This window comes from Diadema antillarum, unplaced genomic scaffold (genome assembly GCF_040938485.1).
Source record: "Diadema antillarum isolate AM-2024a unplaced genomic scaffold, OU_Dant_1.0 seq00000688_RagTag, whole genome shotgun sequence".
Lineage (NCBI taxonomy): Eukaryota > Metazoa > Echinodermata > Echinoidea > Diadematoida > Diadematidae > Diadema > Diadema antillarum.
This window is the reverse complement of record NW_027271593.1, coordinates 546,580-565,646: the sequence shown is the minus strand read 5'-3', so window position 1 is coordinate 565,646 and position 19,067 is coordinate 546,580. Positions and strand designations below refer to the sequence as shown.

Below are 19,067 nucleotides of genomic sequence, written 5' to 3'. Positions count from 1 at the left end.
TTAAAGTTTGTTGCTTTAATTATATCTAGGGAGCACACAGGTCTAGTACTGATACTGGATGGAAATAAATTAAGAATGAAGAATACACACACATTTACCTACATGTACATGTAGGTGTAATACTGACATTGTATTGAAACAGCTATCAAGAATGCAGAGAAATTACATGTACATGTAACCTCATAGATCACTCATGATTTTCCCAGTCTACTTGTTTTGTCACGTTTATCCCACCATCACTTGTGCTTGCACATTGAGTAATTCCCTTTAAAAATGGTTACATGAATGATGAATTTGAATGTAAAGAACTATTTGAAAGATGTTTTTTTTAATATGGCCATGTCATTAAAAGAGAAAGATGCATGTAATGAATATGCACCTGTATTTGAGTCTTCAAATTCTTATGTGCTGTACTTACACAAGTTATCTTTTAAAGTCATAAGTAGCTGCCTGCAGTAATAGAGTAAAAGGGTTGAGAGGGTGAAGAATGCATGAGAGAGATTGAGAGAGCACTAAAAAAAAGTGAGAAAAGGGGGAGGTGGGGGGGGGGAGAGGTAGAACAGTACACGAATACGTGCAGTCAACCTCGCTGAAATTGAATACAAATGAACAAGAAAAAAATCCTTTCACAAATGTTGCTTTACACAATAAAATAAATACTGGTTTACACCTATCTGAACCAGAATTTTTCTTTGACTTATACGATTATTCGAGTTGTGTGAAGATTCGGAGTAGCATCTCTTAAATTCCATATCTCAGACTAGCGTCTATTAAATTCCATATTAAAGCAAATACATCGTTCTCATCAGGGTCATTGTGAATAACTCTTGAAGCATAAAAAATGGCAAGCATAATTGCATTTTGATATTAATAATCTATGAGAAAAGAGTGTGAATCTGTATGCAGTCATTTAGGCAAGGCACAGGTATTTCCCAGTGATGTACATGTACATGTATGTAAGTACATGTACATGTAGTAGCAGGTATAGCAATGACGATTTTTGTTTCCTTGAACAGTGCAAACTCACAATATGCTTACGACCAATAAAATTACCTCGATATTTCAAGTTCACGTATCTTTTCATTTCATCTATGAATAAAATCAGAAAATTAATGATACTAGCAAAAATATCTTAAAGATAGAGACATTTGCAGCCTAAAACCTGATATGTTCATACACCTTGAAAAGTCACAAAACTTTGCATGAATAAATGTTAACTCTTCTCAAAATGTGTGTGAAATCTTAGAATCATACCTTTAATACAATATTTGTAAAGTATGGAAACTAATCAACTAGTGTCGCCTGATATCGCAATATACATTTTAACCAGATAAAATTTAAAATGATGAGACTTTGTCATGTCCCCTTGAACTAGCTCAGACAAAATATTACAAAGTACTAATTCAAGGTTCTAGATTGATAACTGCTTTATGTGAAAGACATAAATAACCGAAGAAATCTCACATTTTAGGCTGCAAATGTCTCTGTCTGCCATTAACCCTTTATGCGTTACGTTCGCAATTTTGCACAATTGTCATGAAATTCAAAGGCAGGAAGTACTGCTCATTGTTCTGGGAATGAACAATCGAAAAAATCAATACCTTTCTCCCAAGGTGCTGGGTCTGTTGGGGGACCAATTCAATGCACTATTAACCCTCTCATTACCATAGGCATGTAGATGTCTAGTAAGTCAATGGAGTTTGCAAGGTCTGGTACTGAGAGGGTTAATGTGCTCAGAAAAGTATTTAAGTTCATTTTCTTGGATATCACTCTTTAAGTAATCTTAAAGTAACGCATAAAGAGTTAAGGGGTAAAAGGTAGTGTGAATGATAAATATTTTCCAGATATTTTAAGTTATATTCCATTCATAGTACTGTCAATATTCAATACAGTTGCTGCACACACTATGCTACGGTTCATGGCTTTTACTGACAAGTTCAGGGGCAATGTGTTGGCAGAAGAATTTCTCGGCCACATCCATCGCTTTGTTCCACATTTCTCTATTAAAAAAAATGCGCTCTAGATGGAATCCTGATTGGGTGTATACAAAGAAGTCACACCACGTGCGTCCAGTGATCCCCATTTGGCACTGAACTTGATAATAGTACTGGTGATTGTTTTTCAGTTTTGTTTCTCCATCTACCATGGTGAGATAGTCGAGATTCTCAGCTGTTGGTTCCTCAAAGGCAATGGTCCGAGGACACTTTATCTCTAGGACTCCAGGCTCATCACAGCACTTACAAGAAACCAATCCATCAGGTGAAGCTCCAAGAAACACCTTGATTGGATGGACGAATAGACCACACTCCTTTACCTGTACACTTTGGTGGCCATTTTCTTTTTGGATTGTTTCATATGCATTCCTTGCGATTGGCTCCATTATCCGTCCATACTTCAGATTCGGTAAATTTCGATCAATAGTAGAACGACCCATCAGTCTTTCTATGATAGGTTTTGTGTCCTGACTTTTGGAAGAACATGGATCATCGAGCGTAGCTTGCCTTGTAATGGCTGATTTCAAGTTAGATGCTGTTATCATTCCTGCACGAAATTTTGCCCACTGTATATTTTCTGCTTGGCCTCTTGTATGTTCTTCCACGACATTAACTTCCTCCTGTGTATACGTAGGCAAACCATTCAGGAACGACTCTACAGTCTCATACCTGCCACCTAAAGTTGTCAGACAGTCGGGATCGACTGAATTCTTTGTTTCAACTTCTACCTCTTGTCCCAGATTGAAGTCTACTTCAGGAGAGTAGTTCACAGATGGTGACACATTGTGGCTTTCTTCATCCTGTAAATACTTAAATACTGTTGATCTCTCACAAGTTGGGTACATGGCATTCGCAAGTTGTCTTGCTGGTGGTATTGCCTTGCTTCCCATTGGGTTGAATAGCCTCTTTACTGCTGTGTTGACTGGCTGTTTGCGTTTCCCTGTATTAGAGAAAAAAAAATGGAATCAACATTGAACCCCAAAATACATAATAAATAATTTTGATAATTTCCTTCAGAGGCCTTTCAACCTAAATATACTTTTTTAAAGTTCATTAAATATCAGAAGTTATTAAACAAGTAGTAAAAATTTACATCCTAGATTCATACTTTATTGTAGTTTTTTGTTTTCCAATTCTTTTGATAAAACACACGGCTTAAAGCCACTGTTTAACATCGTAACTGATCGATTTAAAAAATTCTAAAACTGTGTAGCCTGACCTCTCTAATCATGTTCAGATGGATGAAAAAACAGCCAAGAATGCAAAAATAATGAAAGAAAACCAGTCATTATCAAGATATCTATGAAAGTTGTAGTTATTATCGCTAGCTATAATAACTCCAGTACTGTAGTCTATGGGGTGATCTTTTAGGTTTTCACTCTTTTGAAGCACTAAATAATAACATTGAAGCCTAATTTTTTCACAGGTGCATTTTTACACCCCATCACATACTCTGATAGCATGTAGGACCATGCAGCTCAGATTTTTTAAATCTAGAAACTGTTAAACTATGCCTTTAATATACATGTACAATAACAAAATATTGGCCTATTTATCGAGGGAGGAAGATAATTCAATTCTAAACAAAAAAGTTACCTTCTATTACTCCTCTCCTTTATCATAAATTTGGGGTCTAAATCAATTCTTGATCATGCTAACCATCAGGCATCAGGCACTGGCATATTTTCCACTTTTGGTCATATTTCCCGAACCCTGTCCAAACCATAGAAAGTCAATGGGAGAAATTTATATTTCCCGGACAATTAGGTGGGAAATAAGATTCTGATCGGGAAATATGCCATCCCTCCTAACCATTACTCATAATCCATGGATGAATTAATGTAATGATTAAAAAAAAAAGAAAAAAAAGGGGGGGGGTATTGAAAATAGGAAGTAAAGTATGCTTACTTTTGTTTCCATAGCTTGGTTTCACCCACTGCATCTCACACACTGGCTTGCCATGAAGAACTGCAGCTGCACCCCCACTGTACACATTCCAACTGCAGACTTTCGATGTGCATGGTAGATGTCGATTTTGCGACACTCCAGTCATGAAGGCATGATCCAACTTGAAAACCAGTGCAGCAACATGGTTGCATGAAGATCCCAGACTGTAGAAAGTAGAATACAAATCATAATGTAATTAACATATATAGACAACAATATAATAATAGTTTTAAACTTCAAAACGGAGGTATCATCCTACTCTTACCCAGTCGGGGAGCCATTGGTATGAGCTGTGCAAATTTACGTGTCATGCAGTTTCTATAGTTGGAGACAGAAATGAACATTATCGAACTTGTGGAAAATATTGTCCTGTACACCCTAGTGATAAAATATCCTTTTTTTCATCCCACTCCTTCAATTGGATACATGTTACATGTAGACTCTATATCTTGATGATGTGCTTCACATCATGCTGATCACTGATCTTGTTCATATTTTATTAAAATATACTAGATCTCGACTCGAGGGATTAGCACTGGCGGACCCCCCCCCCCCCCCCCCCCAAATTAAATAAATCAATCTGTCAGATAGAGGGCAGTGCTGAAATTTGTGTTGGCCATAGAGTTACATGGTGTTTGCAGGAGTGTGTGTAAGTTGCTTATTCAATTGGATAGGAGAAAAAAATACAGTGCGCTCATCAAAACCTAAATTTTCCACAACTGGACGCAAGAAGAGACAAGGTAAGTATTTTGGGTTTTTAAATCAAACGGTTCATTTAGATGCCCATTTGTACGGCACATAGATCTAGACCTAAGTCACCTAGTCCCAAACAATATAGTCTACCTTCGTATTAACTATTATTCAGCAATTTACTAGAGTCTAAGTGCAAGTTTATCTGGCAACAACATCATTGCATAATTTGTGTGATTCTTACCCAGCAAAGCAACTACAGTAGGCACTGTAGATTTTTCCGGAGGACTTGTCAATGGCAACCCACACGCTGTGAGGTATGTTTTTTACTGCCAATGAGGGAGTACATTGTGCTTTCAACACAGAAACTTCACTTTCCGCTGAAATTGGGTGGTAGAATATTTCGTGGAGCCACTTGCTGTTGAAGTAAGAGAAGGCCTTTCCCTCTTTGTAGTCTGAGAGTAATCTTTCTTGCAACGTTTTTGGTCTAGTACCACGCGATTTCCGTTCCATCTTACTTGCTTCACTGGGGCAGGGCGCCTCGCTTAACAACCACTCGGCTATTTCAAAATAACTAACGGGTGGCCAAAACTTCACTCCTTCTTTTTCTGGCAACCAGTCATCTTTCAGGTCCGCCAACGGATCTGGAATTTGTTTTCCGTTTATGAACAACAATTCTGCATACTGTTTTGACCGCGATCGTTCTTCTTCAACTTCGCTTGGTTTCACACTGTATCCAAATCGCACTGCGCTGTAGACTAACGCTTGCAGCTCCGCTTTCAAACCCGTCGTTTTTAGTCCTCTTATGCGAAGAAAATCCTTTAAAGCGTCCACTTTCCAAAATTTGATTTCTTCCAAGGTTAGCTGACGTTCATTTTCCGTCCCATTTGCCTCCATTTTCGATAAATAGTTAAATATTCATTTCTGAATTCTAATCGTCACTGTACACACGTACGATTCAAGTGCAGACTACGATTATTATAAGTTTGTTTATCTCCAATGACCTTTGACATAAACCCACAATGCAATGCGCGCCGAGATTGCGAATCGGCTTATACTCTTATACGTACGTACAGTACTAGGTGAGTGAGCGGGATTTCCGAGTGCGACGTGCGTAAATGTTTGGGACGAACATCTTCGGACATCTTGACTTTTGAGCGAGTGTTACATGTAGCTGACTGGTATTGACCCACAAAGGTACGTGAATAATGCTGTTAGTTTTCGACCCATTTTATAAAACTAATGATGCACAGGATTATTTCGTGGCGTTAGTGAAGGTGCGGCTCACTCTCGAGTATTGACAGCGGTTGCAAACATGCACTCGGCTGCGCCTCGTGCATGTCGCACCATTGTCAATACTCTCGAGCGCGCCGCACCTTCACTAACACACTCTATCCTGTGCATCATTAGTATACTAGTATCCGTGGTCGGCGCTGCGCTATAGGTAAGGTACACGTACGCGCACGCTAGCGTTGTGCAAATTATGCTCCGCGCCGGAAGTGCCCTTGCTACCAAGTGCACTATCTTGACGAAAAAGCCACATCCGGGTACTTTTTACGTCATTGGCGATAGCGAGAATTGAAAAAAAAAAAGAATTTGAACAAAATAATTGTATGGTAAGTTAAGACATGATACTGGGTGAAATACGAGAATGGATAAATGATTTCATCATATGTTTCGCTTGGACCGTGTTGGATAAATGTAACAAGAAAAGAACACACACACACACACACACACACACACACACACATAAACAAGCAAACTAAGGTGAAATAGACATTGACCTGAGCATTGATTTATTTCCAGGTTCGTCCGGTGTTCCACATGGCTTTCGCAAGCGCCGGGTACTGCGCATGTCTGATCACTACAGTGATGATATATCTCTTTGTTGACAGGCCTATCGAAGATGAAATACTCAAAGCCTATCTTATCCTGGTTACCCTACAAGAGGTAATTATAAAATACATGTTAAATGCTCTGGTATGTCATGTTTGTTGTTGTTTTGTTGTTGTTTTGTTTGTTGTCGTTTATTGTTGTTTATTTTACTTTGTTTTGTTTGTTAGTGTGTTTGTTTTTTTAATACATAATACCATTTTCAGGCTTGGATCTAAGCTTGAAAACGTAAAAGGCCTCTACGCAGAAATGCTAATATGATTACTGTTCAAAAAGTTTTAAGAAAAGATCAAAAAGAGACAGTCTGAATCCAAACTTTGGTGCAGATATTGAAAGAAAAAAAAAACTTTGCAAAAACTTTGGTGCGGAAAACGTATAGTAGTGTAGTGGTAATCCTAGAAATACACAGTACAATAATTTGTATCAAAGATAATTATAAGAGCATTCATTGATATAAATACGTGTAATAATACAAAATGATAGCATAGATCAGCAATTAAATTCCAAATCCGGCCAGTGGAATTCAGAATCGGAGCATTCAAATTCACTCTCTCAGCATTCAAATTTAAAGGGACTGTACAGTACTGGCTGAGGTTGGGGTTCAGGTTTACAACATTTCTAAGTGAGATAATGAGAAACCTGTTATGAAATATGAAAGAACATGTAATTCTAAGAAGGATTCAACGTTTATTTGATGAGAATTGGTTTTCAAATGGCTAAGATATCCAAAAAAGTGATAATAATAAAAGGTGACAGGCCACGCCTTTTATTAGGATAGTCTTTGTTTCACCTTGTTTTTGGATATCTTAGCCATTTCAAAACCGGCTTTCATCGAATAAACTTTTGATACCCCTTAGAATTGCATGATTTTGACATCTCATAGAGTGGTTTCTGAATATCTCGCAAAACGTTAAAAGCTAAATCCTCACCTCAACCAGAACTGTACAGTCCCTTTAAAAGAGGAGCACGCATTTCAGCAATGAGCATTCAAATCCATCTTAAGCTGAAGATGAATCTCGTCGGTCATTCAAATTCGTGGATAGGCAACCAAGTTCCAAGTATCTGCATTCAATTTAAAAGAAGTCTGAATTTCGTTAGTTTGGGGCCTTGTATGTGTGTCTTTTTCAGTTTTGAATACATTGGGATTTATGATGAAGATTATTTATTTCGAGTGTAGGTCCACCTGTTCATTCTAAAACAGTTGAACTCAGACTTTACGAAAAGGAATATACAGGCACATTAGGCACTGTATTGGCCTACAGACAAGCAAAATAGGGAACGTTGCATTGACAAATTCGGAAAAAACAAACAATTTCGACAACATTGAAACTGATAAGATGAACAGTGTATACGTCTTGTTTGTTATTGATTGCTTTTTTATTGATTTAGTTTTGCGGGACTATGTGAAATCATTGTGTTTCCTCCATTATGATTATACCAAAACATGCATAATCTGACATTACCAAACATAACTACAATACTTTACTCAATGTACTGTAACCAAAATACATTTCACAGTACCATATCAAATACTCATTGATGATACTACTAACACCCTGTAAATATGTTTGCTACTGAGCACAACTCCTTTCGTCACCTGTCACCTGTTGTCGTGACCTAATTAGCGATTCCCCACCAACTTTCCCAGGACCAACATACAAAAAGACCAATTGTCGGCAAGTTTGAAATAGTAATGACATCATCCCGGAGCTTCATTCATCATTTGATCAACCTTTTGACTTCATTTACTTTCTAGGTATTCTACCTCGTCATCTTCTTCCTCATGGCTATTTTGACCGTCACTGTGTACCTGCGGCTAAGGGATAGGGTTCAAGTTCTCAACAAAGGGAGCACTCTCAGAGTAAGTTCGTCATTTTGATGTCTCATTTTGACACCCCCACCCCGCGTCTTGCAATACTGTGTTGCAATCCTGTGTTCTATGTTTTTCACGTTTTTCACCATACGAAGGGAATGCTGAAATGTTATCGTTCTTTGAGCTCATGTACGAATAAAAGATAAATACATGTAGGTAAGGTTAAGCAAGAGCTGAATCCACTTAGGAGTCAAATCTCGACGATACAATCCCTTAGTAGTGAACGGCAACAAAAGGAAAGAGGCACAACCCACTTCCGCGTACAGTGGCGGTTCGGGGGGAGGGGGGGCGCACCGGGCGCCCCCTTATTCTTTGATAAAACAAAAGAAATAAAAAAGAAAACAATTGTGGCTGCGTACAAACCCCCCCCCCCTTTTTTTTTTTTTTACGGAATTCCTTGATCCGCTCCTGGCATACCCGTATGCTGGTCATGTTAGGTAGGTGAAAGTTTTGCGGTTTTGTTGTCTATTACCATCATTTTTAGTGTATTAATGCACGTAAGACATAAGAAATAAATTAGATAAATCAACTGTTAAAGGAAAAAATACATCCCACACCTGGTTTACAGTGTAACGGGCTTATGTTTCATAGACGTAGAATTAAAAAAAAAAAGATTGCGTTTTCATTGTTTCTGCCGAAGCTAACAATCGCGTAGGCAAATACCGTGGACTTTGAAGGACTCATTAGTATGTTATGACATGAATGACGTAATAATTGTTTGTCTCATGTCTGTTGAGACTAGATACTTGATTGGAGCGTTGGAGAGGCACCAGCAATCGATTTCTGCTTTTTAGTCTCCGACAAGCCCACTAACCATGTAACGACGCAAATATAAAACTGCTCAACTAATCAACATTTTATATTTCGAGAACATTCTAGAGAGATTTGAAGAGCTGTATTCAATTTCCTGCAAACATTGAAAGGGTCAGAGACAATAACTTGCGTGTAATACTCTGTCCTGTGCACACCTATATGTAATTCAGATAGAAATTTCTGAGGAAGAATGAAACTGAAATGTTCAATTAAAGGATAAAGTAAGCCTTATCCTCAGCACAGTGAGTGTTTGACCCTGCCACAAATTTTACACACAAACCAAGGGACGAGAAATTGATGTGACCCGCAGAAGGGTAAGCTGGTCATGTAACCCACGGCTATGACAATCGTTCCAGATATGCCTATTCCATCCCTCATTATGTACTTCAAATTCCGCTGATACAGTGATCTCATGATAATGTCTACTATCTAATTACTACACGCCTTGAAGTAAAAACCCGCCAAATTTATTTCTTCACATCTCTGTATACAGGATCAGACTGAAGCACGAAGACTAACACGATGCGCCTACATTATATCATGGTGAGATCATTCATCTTATAAAGTTTTGATTTCAGGTTTGTCTCTGGAAAGACCCTTAGCTACGGTCGTGATTGTCTAGCTTTCTGAGACGCTCATCCTGTTGTTATATTTGTGTTTAGATTGAGTTGGATAAAAATAGTTGAATGCCTAGAAATCCACATTGAAGTGAACTTTGTACTCCATAAAGATTTGTAAACACAACTAGCTACGTCTGTTTTGAGCCAAAGGGCCTTTTCATCTGCTCACATTGATAATTTGCTCATAAGTCCAGTTTAACACAAGATGGGCTGCAGGCCTACTGATAGAGAGAGGTCAACTGTCATAGTTTCAAATATCGTGATTACCAATTCATCGCAACTGGCTATACTAATGTTTCATCGAAATGCGGGGCTTCATCATGTGAACATTTTGTTTTCTTTTGTTTGTTTAAGTATTATTAATACTGGGAGGAGAAACACCGTAGGTTTTGAATATGTTACTTTTAGGGAACAATCTAGGATCAAAGGTAAAATTCGGCTCGTCATTCTAGGTTCCTAATGTGTCCGGAGGTATTGGGCCACGCCTTCTCCCTTATTGGGCCCCTATCCCATGGTAACGGACCTTAAATCCAAGACTGAAAATGCCCAAGATGATCCATCTTATCTTGTAAAATGATGTAGATATTTAAGTGGATTCGGGTTGGTCCGGAAGTGACATTTACTTTGAACGCCAACTAACACTTTGAAAATGTTGAATTTAACTTCGTGATATTGGTTTCATCATCTCATTATTATCATCATCAGTTCTTTCACCTTCCAGCATTCTAGTAAATGAACTTTGCGCATCATAAGTTTTCATTCATTCATTCATTCATTCATCCATGCATTCATTCACTTTTCCATTCCAACATAACTTTTAATTTTTTCTTTTACAAATGTTGAATGCGTAAATTACATAACAATGTATACTAAACAAGTTTTTTGCAAAATTTCTATTAAGTATAAATATTGAGTTCCCAATATAGTTATTCAGAAATACAATAATTTTCCTCATCATTACTTCTTCATTGTCATCATCATCATCACCATCAATGTCGCACAGCTATGGTAGCCGTGGGTGGTGCAAGTGCACGGTGATGATTTTTGATCGTATTGTCGTCTGTGTGATATTTGCATCATCATAATTTTGTTTGCAGCAGCTGAATAACATTATTGCAAATTAGCTGTTAGCGCACGGGTTTGAATCCGTATAGCACATGTCCTCCTGAAGTCTTATTATAATTGTTTGTATAGCAGACTTGTGTCCCGATGATCACAATATCATGACTCCAACATGAGATCTGTCATCTAACAAGCATGACAAGGGACAATTAATCTTAAAGAGGTTATGTGATTGGTTCCTATTCTATTCTCTCTCTTTTTTTTTCTAACAGGACCGTACCGCCTCTAGCGCTTCTTCCCCTCTCATTGTACGTCATCTTTAAAGATAAAAAGATCAAGATTGCTTTATGTCCTATGTAAGTATAGGGATATTATTACGATAACAGTCATCTTTATTTTAAGATGAATAATAGCAAATATTACATCGATAATACAATGTTGTTCCGGCGTCCTAGAAACTTAACATTAATCTCCATGCGCAGTTTCATACGCCGCAAGTGGGCATTGAATGTGACAGTTTATGGCGTTAAGTGAGACAGAAAAAAAAAAGATATACAACGCTTTGAAAACTTTTCATTTACACACCTAGGAGAAGGAGATCATCATTTAGCTTGAGGCATTACAAGGGGCCACTGTGGCATTGATGAAGACTGAAAGTATACAATTATGTTTGCCCACACTAATCATATGTTTGTTAATGCGTGTATAATGCATATTATACACATATAGTGTGTAAATACATACATGATAATATAAACATTGTATATATCTATATATTTGTGTTATAACTATAAGAAGATTGAGTCTCAAATACGCTATCTGTAGATCCAACAAGAAGGTTTTTTGTCTCAAAATTTTCAACCCGCCTCGAGCCTTCGTCAGTGTAGTGTATACTAGGACAATGATAAGTTTTTGCAAAAACCTTCTTGTTGGATCTACAGATGGCGTATTTGAGACTCATTCTTCTTATAATTATAATATTCAAAGTCCAACACGTGGAAAATTCCAAGTTATATATTTGTGTATATTCATATGTTTATCATTATGTTGACATGTAGATATGATTCAACTTTAATGTGCCAATCATGCAAATAGTAATACACCATGAAAAATACAATGAGTTTCCACTGAAACTCTGTATGATCATGATTATTGTAGTTCGTTGTTTAAACATTGTTTATACTCTCTCTCTCTCTCTCTCTCTCTACATCTATCCGTCAATCTTTGTCTATGCTTCTTTATGCGTTGCTTTTCAGCTGCCCGTCCATCACATTTTATCCAGATAACAAGGTAATACGGCCATCTTAATCGAGATTATTATATGTGTCTTTTAGAGAGTATTTATTTTCATATTTGTATGATAATATGTACACACTCCTATCTTCGCTGTAGTCCCTAACTGCGTGGAAGTATGAGAAAACTGATAATGACCATTGAGAAGCAGAATAAATCAGTCACATCAAGTATGTTTAGCATTAATGGCAACTCAAGCTTAACCTTACTCAGGCATTGAATGTTAAACATTGCTGATTTGAGGTAAATCAAAATCTTGGGTAATTCAATGAAAAGCTAATGGAATTTATAACACAGATGGTCGACTTTCATTCTAAATTGCTCACTTTCCAGAAGAATCTGCGGTATGTGTGTATCGATAGATGTATATTTACATTTAAAACAAACTTGGCGATTTTTTGGCAATGTTTCGCTAATGGTCTTGTTTTACTTGAACTAAATTGCAGAACTCAACATTTTATGACAAGAATTTGGCACAGAATTTTGGCTTCGTCGTAGCTATAGCAACGTATTTCATCACAGGAACACTCATAGTGGTAAGTTTAGCTCAGATTCTTCCCATTCTTCGGTCTTTGTAGGTAGTGGATTGATTGAACTTGACCAGTATCCGATAACACACTTACCCAACCTGTAAGTTGAATTATAATTTTAATGACGTGGTTACTATGAGAGCAATGGATGATTGTAAACAAGCAGCCATCAGCGGAAAACCGACGAAATTGAATTTTTAAGTCCTTTCCGAAGGACATAGTGTGCATTATCTATAATGAGGGAACAACCTCTGTTGCAGACAAAGACTCGACCCAGGGACCTGACAATTAAATGCATAATTTGTTATATGCAAGTGAAACAAAAATCCAGCATTAGTGCCTCAAATAGTAATAAAATGTGAATTAGGGATAGAAACAACCAATGTAAACATTTGAATTAGTATAATCGATGTTAAATGTTTTTTAATATACAAAATGTGAAAATAGTTGTAATAAAATTATTTTTAGACTAAACCGTCCACATGCAGTTTAGGTTTATTGAGAAAAATAGTGATTTATGTGGTAGGATTTTTTTGATACAACTGACTTACACATATGCATCAAATATGATTTCTTGATTATGTTTTTTTTTAAATCACTGCTCCAAAAAGTAAAGAGAACCTTGAATAGTCCGCAATCTACACTGAAGCTGACTTTATCACGTGACAGTAAGATGTTTTGTCTGAGCGTAATGATTTCTCCTTGACGTTTGTTTGTGTTTTTTTGTGATTTTGTTAGCAGACTTCCAACCAGGAATTGCTATTATTTCTCGTCTCACATTGTGTTGCGAATCATTTTTATCCGTTTGATTTCAGATATTCTTTATCCTGTGTCTACGCTTGTGCAGAAAATTATTACCAAGACAAGGTAAGTAATGCTCAAGTTATATTTCTCACGAATTTTGAACTTATTTTAGCAAGACATAGAGTGATTTTATGTTTAATTTTGAATGAGCTTATTTTCCTCTTCCCGGTGACAGATGAATAGTTGTTCTTGTTTTTGTTTTTGTTTTTTAGACTAGAAGCCCTTGGAGTCCTATTTGATAATCTACTTTCAAAAAAAAAGATGGCAGTGTTTCCAGACCGAGAGTTCAGACCTTTGATTTCGTTATGACATGCATGCAAAGTAGAATTACATTCTTTCCAAACATTAATTGAAGAAAAATGTTGAGCTATTTCAAGTTCAAGCATTCCTGGACTGGATTTCTCCTTTAAAGAGAAATGATAATGATATGATACGAGTTGCACTATTTACACATACACAGGCCTTCTTTAATCACGCGTCCAAGATCCGTTCAACGATTAAAAAGAACTTTTCAATAAAATGCAAAATAACTTTTACGTCATTTACGGAATAATGTATAAAATCTTTACATGTTTAACTCATGATTTGCTGTCTTTTTTTAAACAGAATTAGTTCAAAAGATCAAATTGGCAATCAAGTCATTGAGGACGCGGCTTTCACTCTACCTATCAACATTTTTCTTCTGCTGGGCACCGAGTAAGTCCTGTATTACTGACCACGGAATGTGACGTCACATGACGTCAGACGTTAAAGTATAAAGAGCATCTTGGTGTGTTTTTAATATGATCAAATGGGATCGTAGGGTTATGATGTGCTCACATGCCAGTAGTATAGTTTCATTGTTAGTGGATCATGTATAATTATATGTATTATGTCGTACAGCAAACTTTATGGAGTTGCGTCTAAAAATGGAATCATTGTTTCCTATAGATAAGGCAACTTATATACACTGGGCCTGTCGAAAGACACACTTCGTGGTCGCAATGTAAAAATATTGCCAGATATTAAATATCATGAAGTCAATAAGACTAAATAACGCTTGAGATTATCATCACTGTTATTTTGATAGTAGTTTAGCTCTGGTAGCAGAATAGAAATAGTTTACAGCAAGCAAGCTCATTTGTTTATATAGTGACAAAGTAAGTTAATCTTCTGTAGCTTTCGGTCTAGTGCGTCTTTCGGAAAGCTATGATAAACTGGTATAGTTCATTTATAGCGTGAGAGCAAGGTTATATTGTAGATTTAAAGACGAGCAGCAAATCTGGTTATCATATTGATAACATTAATATATACCATTGAAAGCTGCGAAATTGCATGGCGATAATATTTCTTTCTAATGATATATCAATTTTATTAATATGTATACATTAGTAAAGGACTCTGCCACATATACTCAGTGTTCGTATCAATTCGAGTGGGGTAAATTCATTAACTCTATCTTCTACGCCATAGCACTCTACTTTGTTTACCTCACTAACCTGTCTCCTTTTTCATTATCTATTTTGGAAACGTATCACCTATAACAGCTATCACCATAGCGGTACTAGGCCTGTGCTACTTCTACTCCTGCGATAAAGGCCCTCCAAACCTGGTCGTGCTTTTCTACGTATGGGTACGTAACGTTCACTGTAAAAACATCGGTGTTAGATTTAACACCATGGGTGTTAAATCTAACACCGATCAAGCTTCAATAGAGGACCACACCCACAGGTGTAGAAAATGTATTGTGACGGTGTTAAAAAGTGTTCACCTGGCACTTCGTGGTGTTAATTTGACACTGTGGCTGGTGATATTTTTGACACTGCGCTAGAGTTAATTCAATAATGACACCGCATGGTGTTGATTTGACATTGGTGGTGTTAATTTCAATGGTACAACGACCGTCCAGCTCCAATAGGGGACCACACCAACTGGTGTTACTGTGATTTTTTCAAAAATCAAGTACTTAATCGGAAAATTCTTTATCGTCTTGTTGAAGTTCAAAATTAACAAGAAGTGCAGTAACTAAGAAACTATTACAAAAAAATAATAAATTTTGAAATGACACCTGGAGGTGTTAATCTAACACCATGAAAGATCACCGGAAATTTAACACCAGCTCGGTGTTTCATATTTAACACCGGACTTTTTGCAGTGTTGATATGACATCCTATGTCACGAAAAGCCTGCTGGAAAGAACACAGTGTCTCACATTGTGTTCATGGTGTGTTCACTTAGTCGGCTATGTGGTCAACTCGCGAATTAAACAGTCCACACTGTGGTGTGGTTTTTAATAGATAGTTCAAATAGTATTGTTCTGTTTCACACTGTGAATTGATGATTAGCAACGAAAATTTATTATTCACAGTGTGTTCCCTTTGTTTAAACGCTCAAATTTAATAACAGTGTGAAGAAATTTTACAATGTGTTTAAAATGTTTTCACACTCGACGGTTTCGCATTGTTTTTCATACTTATGGGACACTGTGTTCTTTCCAGCAGAAAATGAGGACTATTGTAAATTAAGTGTTCACTTACATGCACACACACGATATTTTCACTAGCACACCGGCAAATTCATCATCCACGCTTCCACCAATAGGCTGTTTGTATGTTCACCTATGATATCATGGCTGAGTGATTTAAAGATATACGTGACTTATCCTTTTAGATGTGAAAAAGGCACCAACTCCCTGTGCTCACTTGCCAGAGAAAGTAAAATGAACCATTTAGGACAAGTATCCTTCTAATGTGTCAGTTACGCACAACTCGTAATCAGTTTGATGTGATTTGTTGTACCACTGTTTAACCAGGCCGTAACCGCCCCCAACCAAGGGACTCTCCTCGCACTCGTGTACTTCTGGAGCATGTACCTCCAGACGGATGGATTGCAGCCAGGACTGCAACGGAGACCCTTCGGCTCCAGGATCTATCGCTTCTATGGGACCGGCGAGCAGCGGTCACGTTGGCCCAAGTTTCGTTCGCCCTCGCCAAGTACCAGCGACAACAGCCAGTCACAGACCACGACGACGGAGCCAAACTCTAACGACGTTTCATCCACGCTCAAAGTACCACAACCCTCGATGTCGCCAATAACGACGTCGACCACAGGAAGCAAGAAAAAACCAAGAACCCCCAGCTTTTTGGCATTGTTGGACAACCAAGACAAGATTGACGGAAATGATGTTTGATCTGATCTGTAAATTTGGTCTCAATATGCCATTTCAGGGTTCTATCATACCCGACAACAAACAATGTGCGTGCGTTGCACATAAAGGAGGGCTGTAACGCTTACAGCAACAGACTTTATAATGATAATGTGTGTGCGATAAAGCTACAGGTTGGCACATTTTGTGTCAGACGTCAATCGGCATTTGTTCGCGAATTCGTTTTAAAGAAGCCCGATGTTTCGTGTTTGCCCAGATAGCATGTGCATGTGAACTAAAAGAAGTTTCTACGAGCATGACTGAGATTTATCATGCTTTGGCCTCTCTTTGCACTCTGCTTTGCATAACGGACTCAAAGTGGTCTTTTTAATGTCCTGAAAACGGACAAGTCATTTCACAATTCTATGTGAATTGCTTAAGTAATCGATGATTAGGTTTGTTTGCAAATTTATGTCGATTTTGCCTACCAAAGAGTAATCCAGATAGGCCTAATCCATGATATGTATTATACTCCAAAAGTAGGTAGATTATGCACATGCCATCAGGGATGAGCAAATTATAATGTAATGACTTACTTGACTTAGGCGTTGAAGACTAGCGAAGATAATCCCATAGAGTTATTTGCTTGATATTCTGCCTCATGAAGGTGGTAGTCTATAAGATGCCCTGACCTGATCTTCCAATCTACTAAAAGCGGTGGTCTTAATGGCGTGAAAACATAGGCCTATCTGTGTGCTTGGTATGGGTGTCGGGAGTGATGTATCCTGGAGACCTGTTGAAACCAAGGCAATCATCGTTTCCTGATTTCTCGGGTAATGGTCCCGTGCACATGAAGTTCTAGTCTGATGCCAACATTCCTCACTCTGTCACTCAGTGTACCAGCAAATGGTCCAGGACATCGCATTTCAAATACTTTGTAGGGCCCTACATCCGTCGTTGTATTCTTCAACGAGGTTCTAAGTTGTAGTCACAACATGCTATGGCTTTTGAAGTAATTATCCCTTGGAAAATAATTTTCAATCAAAGTAATTTCATAAATGATTCAAAGACTCGATAGCGTTGGGAGATAATATTGCTTAGATGCTATCGATCTTTATTCGCTCACCAACGATGTACATTTGAAAACCACGACCAGCACAGGTCTGCTAGAACAGAGTTGCCCGTCAGCGAGTATGTTCGACACCAGTCGAGATTCTTCGACTGCGTATGTATACAGGTAACTGCGTATAAAGCTGTACACGATTTGTTACGGTGATTTTCGAATATGTATCTCCAAGCCGGGCTAGCTTCCAATTGCACGGTCTCCCAAGGCTATCAGCTCTTACAGATATCGATTTTAATTTCTAATATGTTGACTTTTTAAGCGTTCTTAGTTTTCTGTGAACATGAAGACATCGGAGAGGTTATACATTGCAGAACATTAACACCCAGAATTAAAAACATCTCTGTTATGACAGACGAAGACTCACTGTTCCTTGACATTTACTCCTACATGACAGTTGCTCCCATGAAATATCTGATGCTTAGACTAAATTCTACCCTTTTACATAAACCCACCCTAATCCTAATCCTCACATCAAACTAAAGCTAAAACCCTAGCCTGGCACAACCCCAACCATAGCTCTATGTCCTTGGAGAAAATAACACAGAAATAATAAAATTGCCACACGAGCAAATGTTGTGCCACTGCCATAGACACAGTTTGATATAAGGACATGACTTTTGTCTTTTAATGCTCATATTATTAATGAGTCTCCCGAAAGAAAAATGGGATCAAATTTACTTCGCTGTGGATTCAGAAAAAAAAAAGAGGAAAAGATAGCCAAACGTGTAACGGTTCCGAAGAATTCCGAAGGGCTTCAAAAGGGTATCCTAAATAGCTACACTAAAAAGATATCCTTCTACGTAAGGTTCAGGTGTAACTTAAGACGTGAACCAACATTTACCCGGAAGAGGATCTGCAATGGACAGCTTCAGTGCTTGTGTGTATTTGTGTGTATATAATAAAAACAAAATCACATTCACGACATCTCCCAGGCTTCCCGTTCGCTGGTTAGTATCTTAATCATTGCCAAGTCAAATCTGTTTTATTCGCCACTGGCTACAATCTGATTTCTTAGCACGTTTAGATGAAGATTATTAAAGATTAAGGATTTGTCTTGTAATCCTCTAGTGTGCAATAAGCTTGACGAATTCAAACAATCTGATCCGGTGAGATATTTCTTTCAAACGGATTTTCTGTTCTTAAACTTCTCGCAATAATAGCTCAGATTTTTAGGCAGACCGAGATTTCTCCGTTGATAAGACAAAGATAAAGAAAACACCGTTATTACGTATTCGCAGGTTAAACTAATTTCTCTACATCTGTTACTTGTACTCTGTTAAAAATCAGTACTTCATTGT

At 37.6% G+C, this 19,067-nt stretch overlaps 2 protein-coding genes across 2 annotated transcripts in view; one reads left to right on the top strand and one right to left on the bottom strand.

Moving 5' to 3' along the window:
• Nucleotides 1-16,852, top strand: part of LOC139737297 (uncharacterized) — a 41,060-nt gene extending 24,208 nt beyond the window's left edge. The window contains exons 4-13 of the mRNA XM_071647972.1: nucleotides 6,438-6,581; nucleotides 8,281-8,385; nucleotides 9,704-9,753; nucleotides 11,165-11,248; nucleotides 12,149-12,182; nucleotides 12,632-12,721; nucleotides 13,531-13,582; nucleotides 14,126-14,215; nucleotides 15,046-15,131; nucleotides 16,311-16,852. Coding sequence (XP_071504073.1) covers nucleotides 6,438-6,581; nucleotides 8,281-8,385; nucleotides 9,704-9,753; nucleotides 11,165-11,248; nucleotides 12,149-12,182; nucleotides 12,632-12,721; nucleotides 13,531-13,582; nucleotides 14,126-14,215; nucleotides 15,046-15,131; nucleotides 16,311-16,688 — 1,113 coding nt within the window. The 3' untranslated portion in view covers nucleotides 16,689-16,852. The remainder of the gene's footprint in view (nucleotides 1-6,437; nucleotides 6,582-8,280; nucleotides 8,386-9,703; nucleotides 9,754-11,164; nucleotides 11,249-12,148; nucleotides 12,183-12,631; nucleotides 12,722-13,530; nucleotides 13,583-14,125; nucleotides 14,216-15,045; nucleotides 15,132-16,310) is intronic.
• On the bottom strand, nucleotides 1,306-5,680 carry LOC139737261 (uncharacterized). Its single transcript, XM_071647937.1, has 3 exons — nucleotides 4,876-5,680; nucleotides 3,903-4,105; nucleotides 1,306-2,934 (listed from the first exon to the last, which is right to left on the bottom strand). The coding sequence occupies exons 1-3, from the start codon at nucleotides 5,526-5,528 to the stop codon at nucleotides 1,910-1,912; spliced, it is 1,881 nt and encodes a 626-aa protein (XP_071504038.1). The 5' UTR covers nucleotides 5,529-5,680; the 3' UTR covers nucleotides 1,306-1,909.
• Nucleotides 16,853-19,067: the final 2,215 nt, after the last annotated feature.

What these genes read in the sequence shown, in the direction of transcription:
- LOC139737261 (XM_071647937.1), bottom strand. Translation starts at nt 5,528, where the DNA reads ATGGAGGCAAATGGGACGGAAAATGAACGTCAGCTAACCTTGGAAGAA. An exon ending in TACTGTAGTTGCTTTGCTGG is followed by an intron (nt 4,106 to 4,875) that starts GTAAGAATCACA and finishes TACTTTCTACAG; the next exon opens with TCTGGGATCTTCATGCAACC. An exon ending in ACCAAGCTATGGAAACAAAA is followed by an intron (nt 2,935 to 3,902) that starts GTAAGCATACTT and finishes TCTCTAATACAG; the next exon opens with GGAAACGCAAACAGCCAGTC.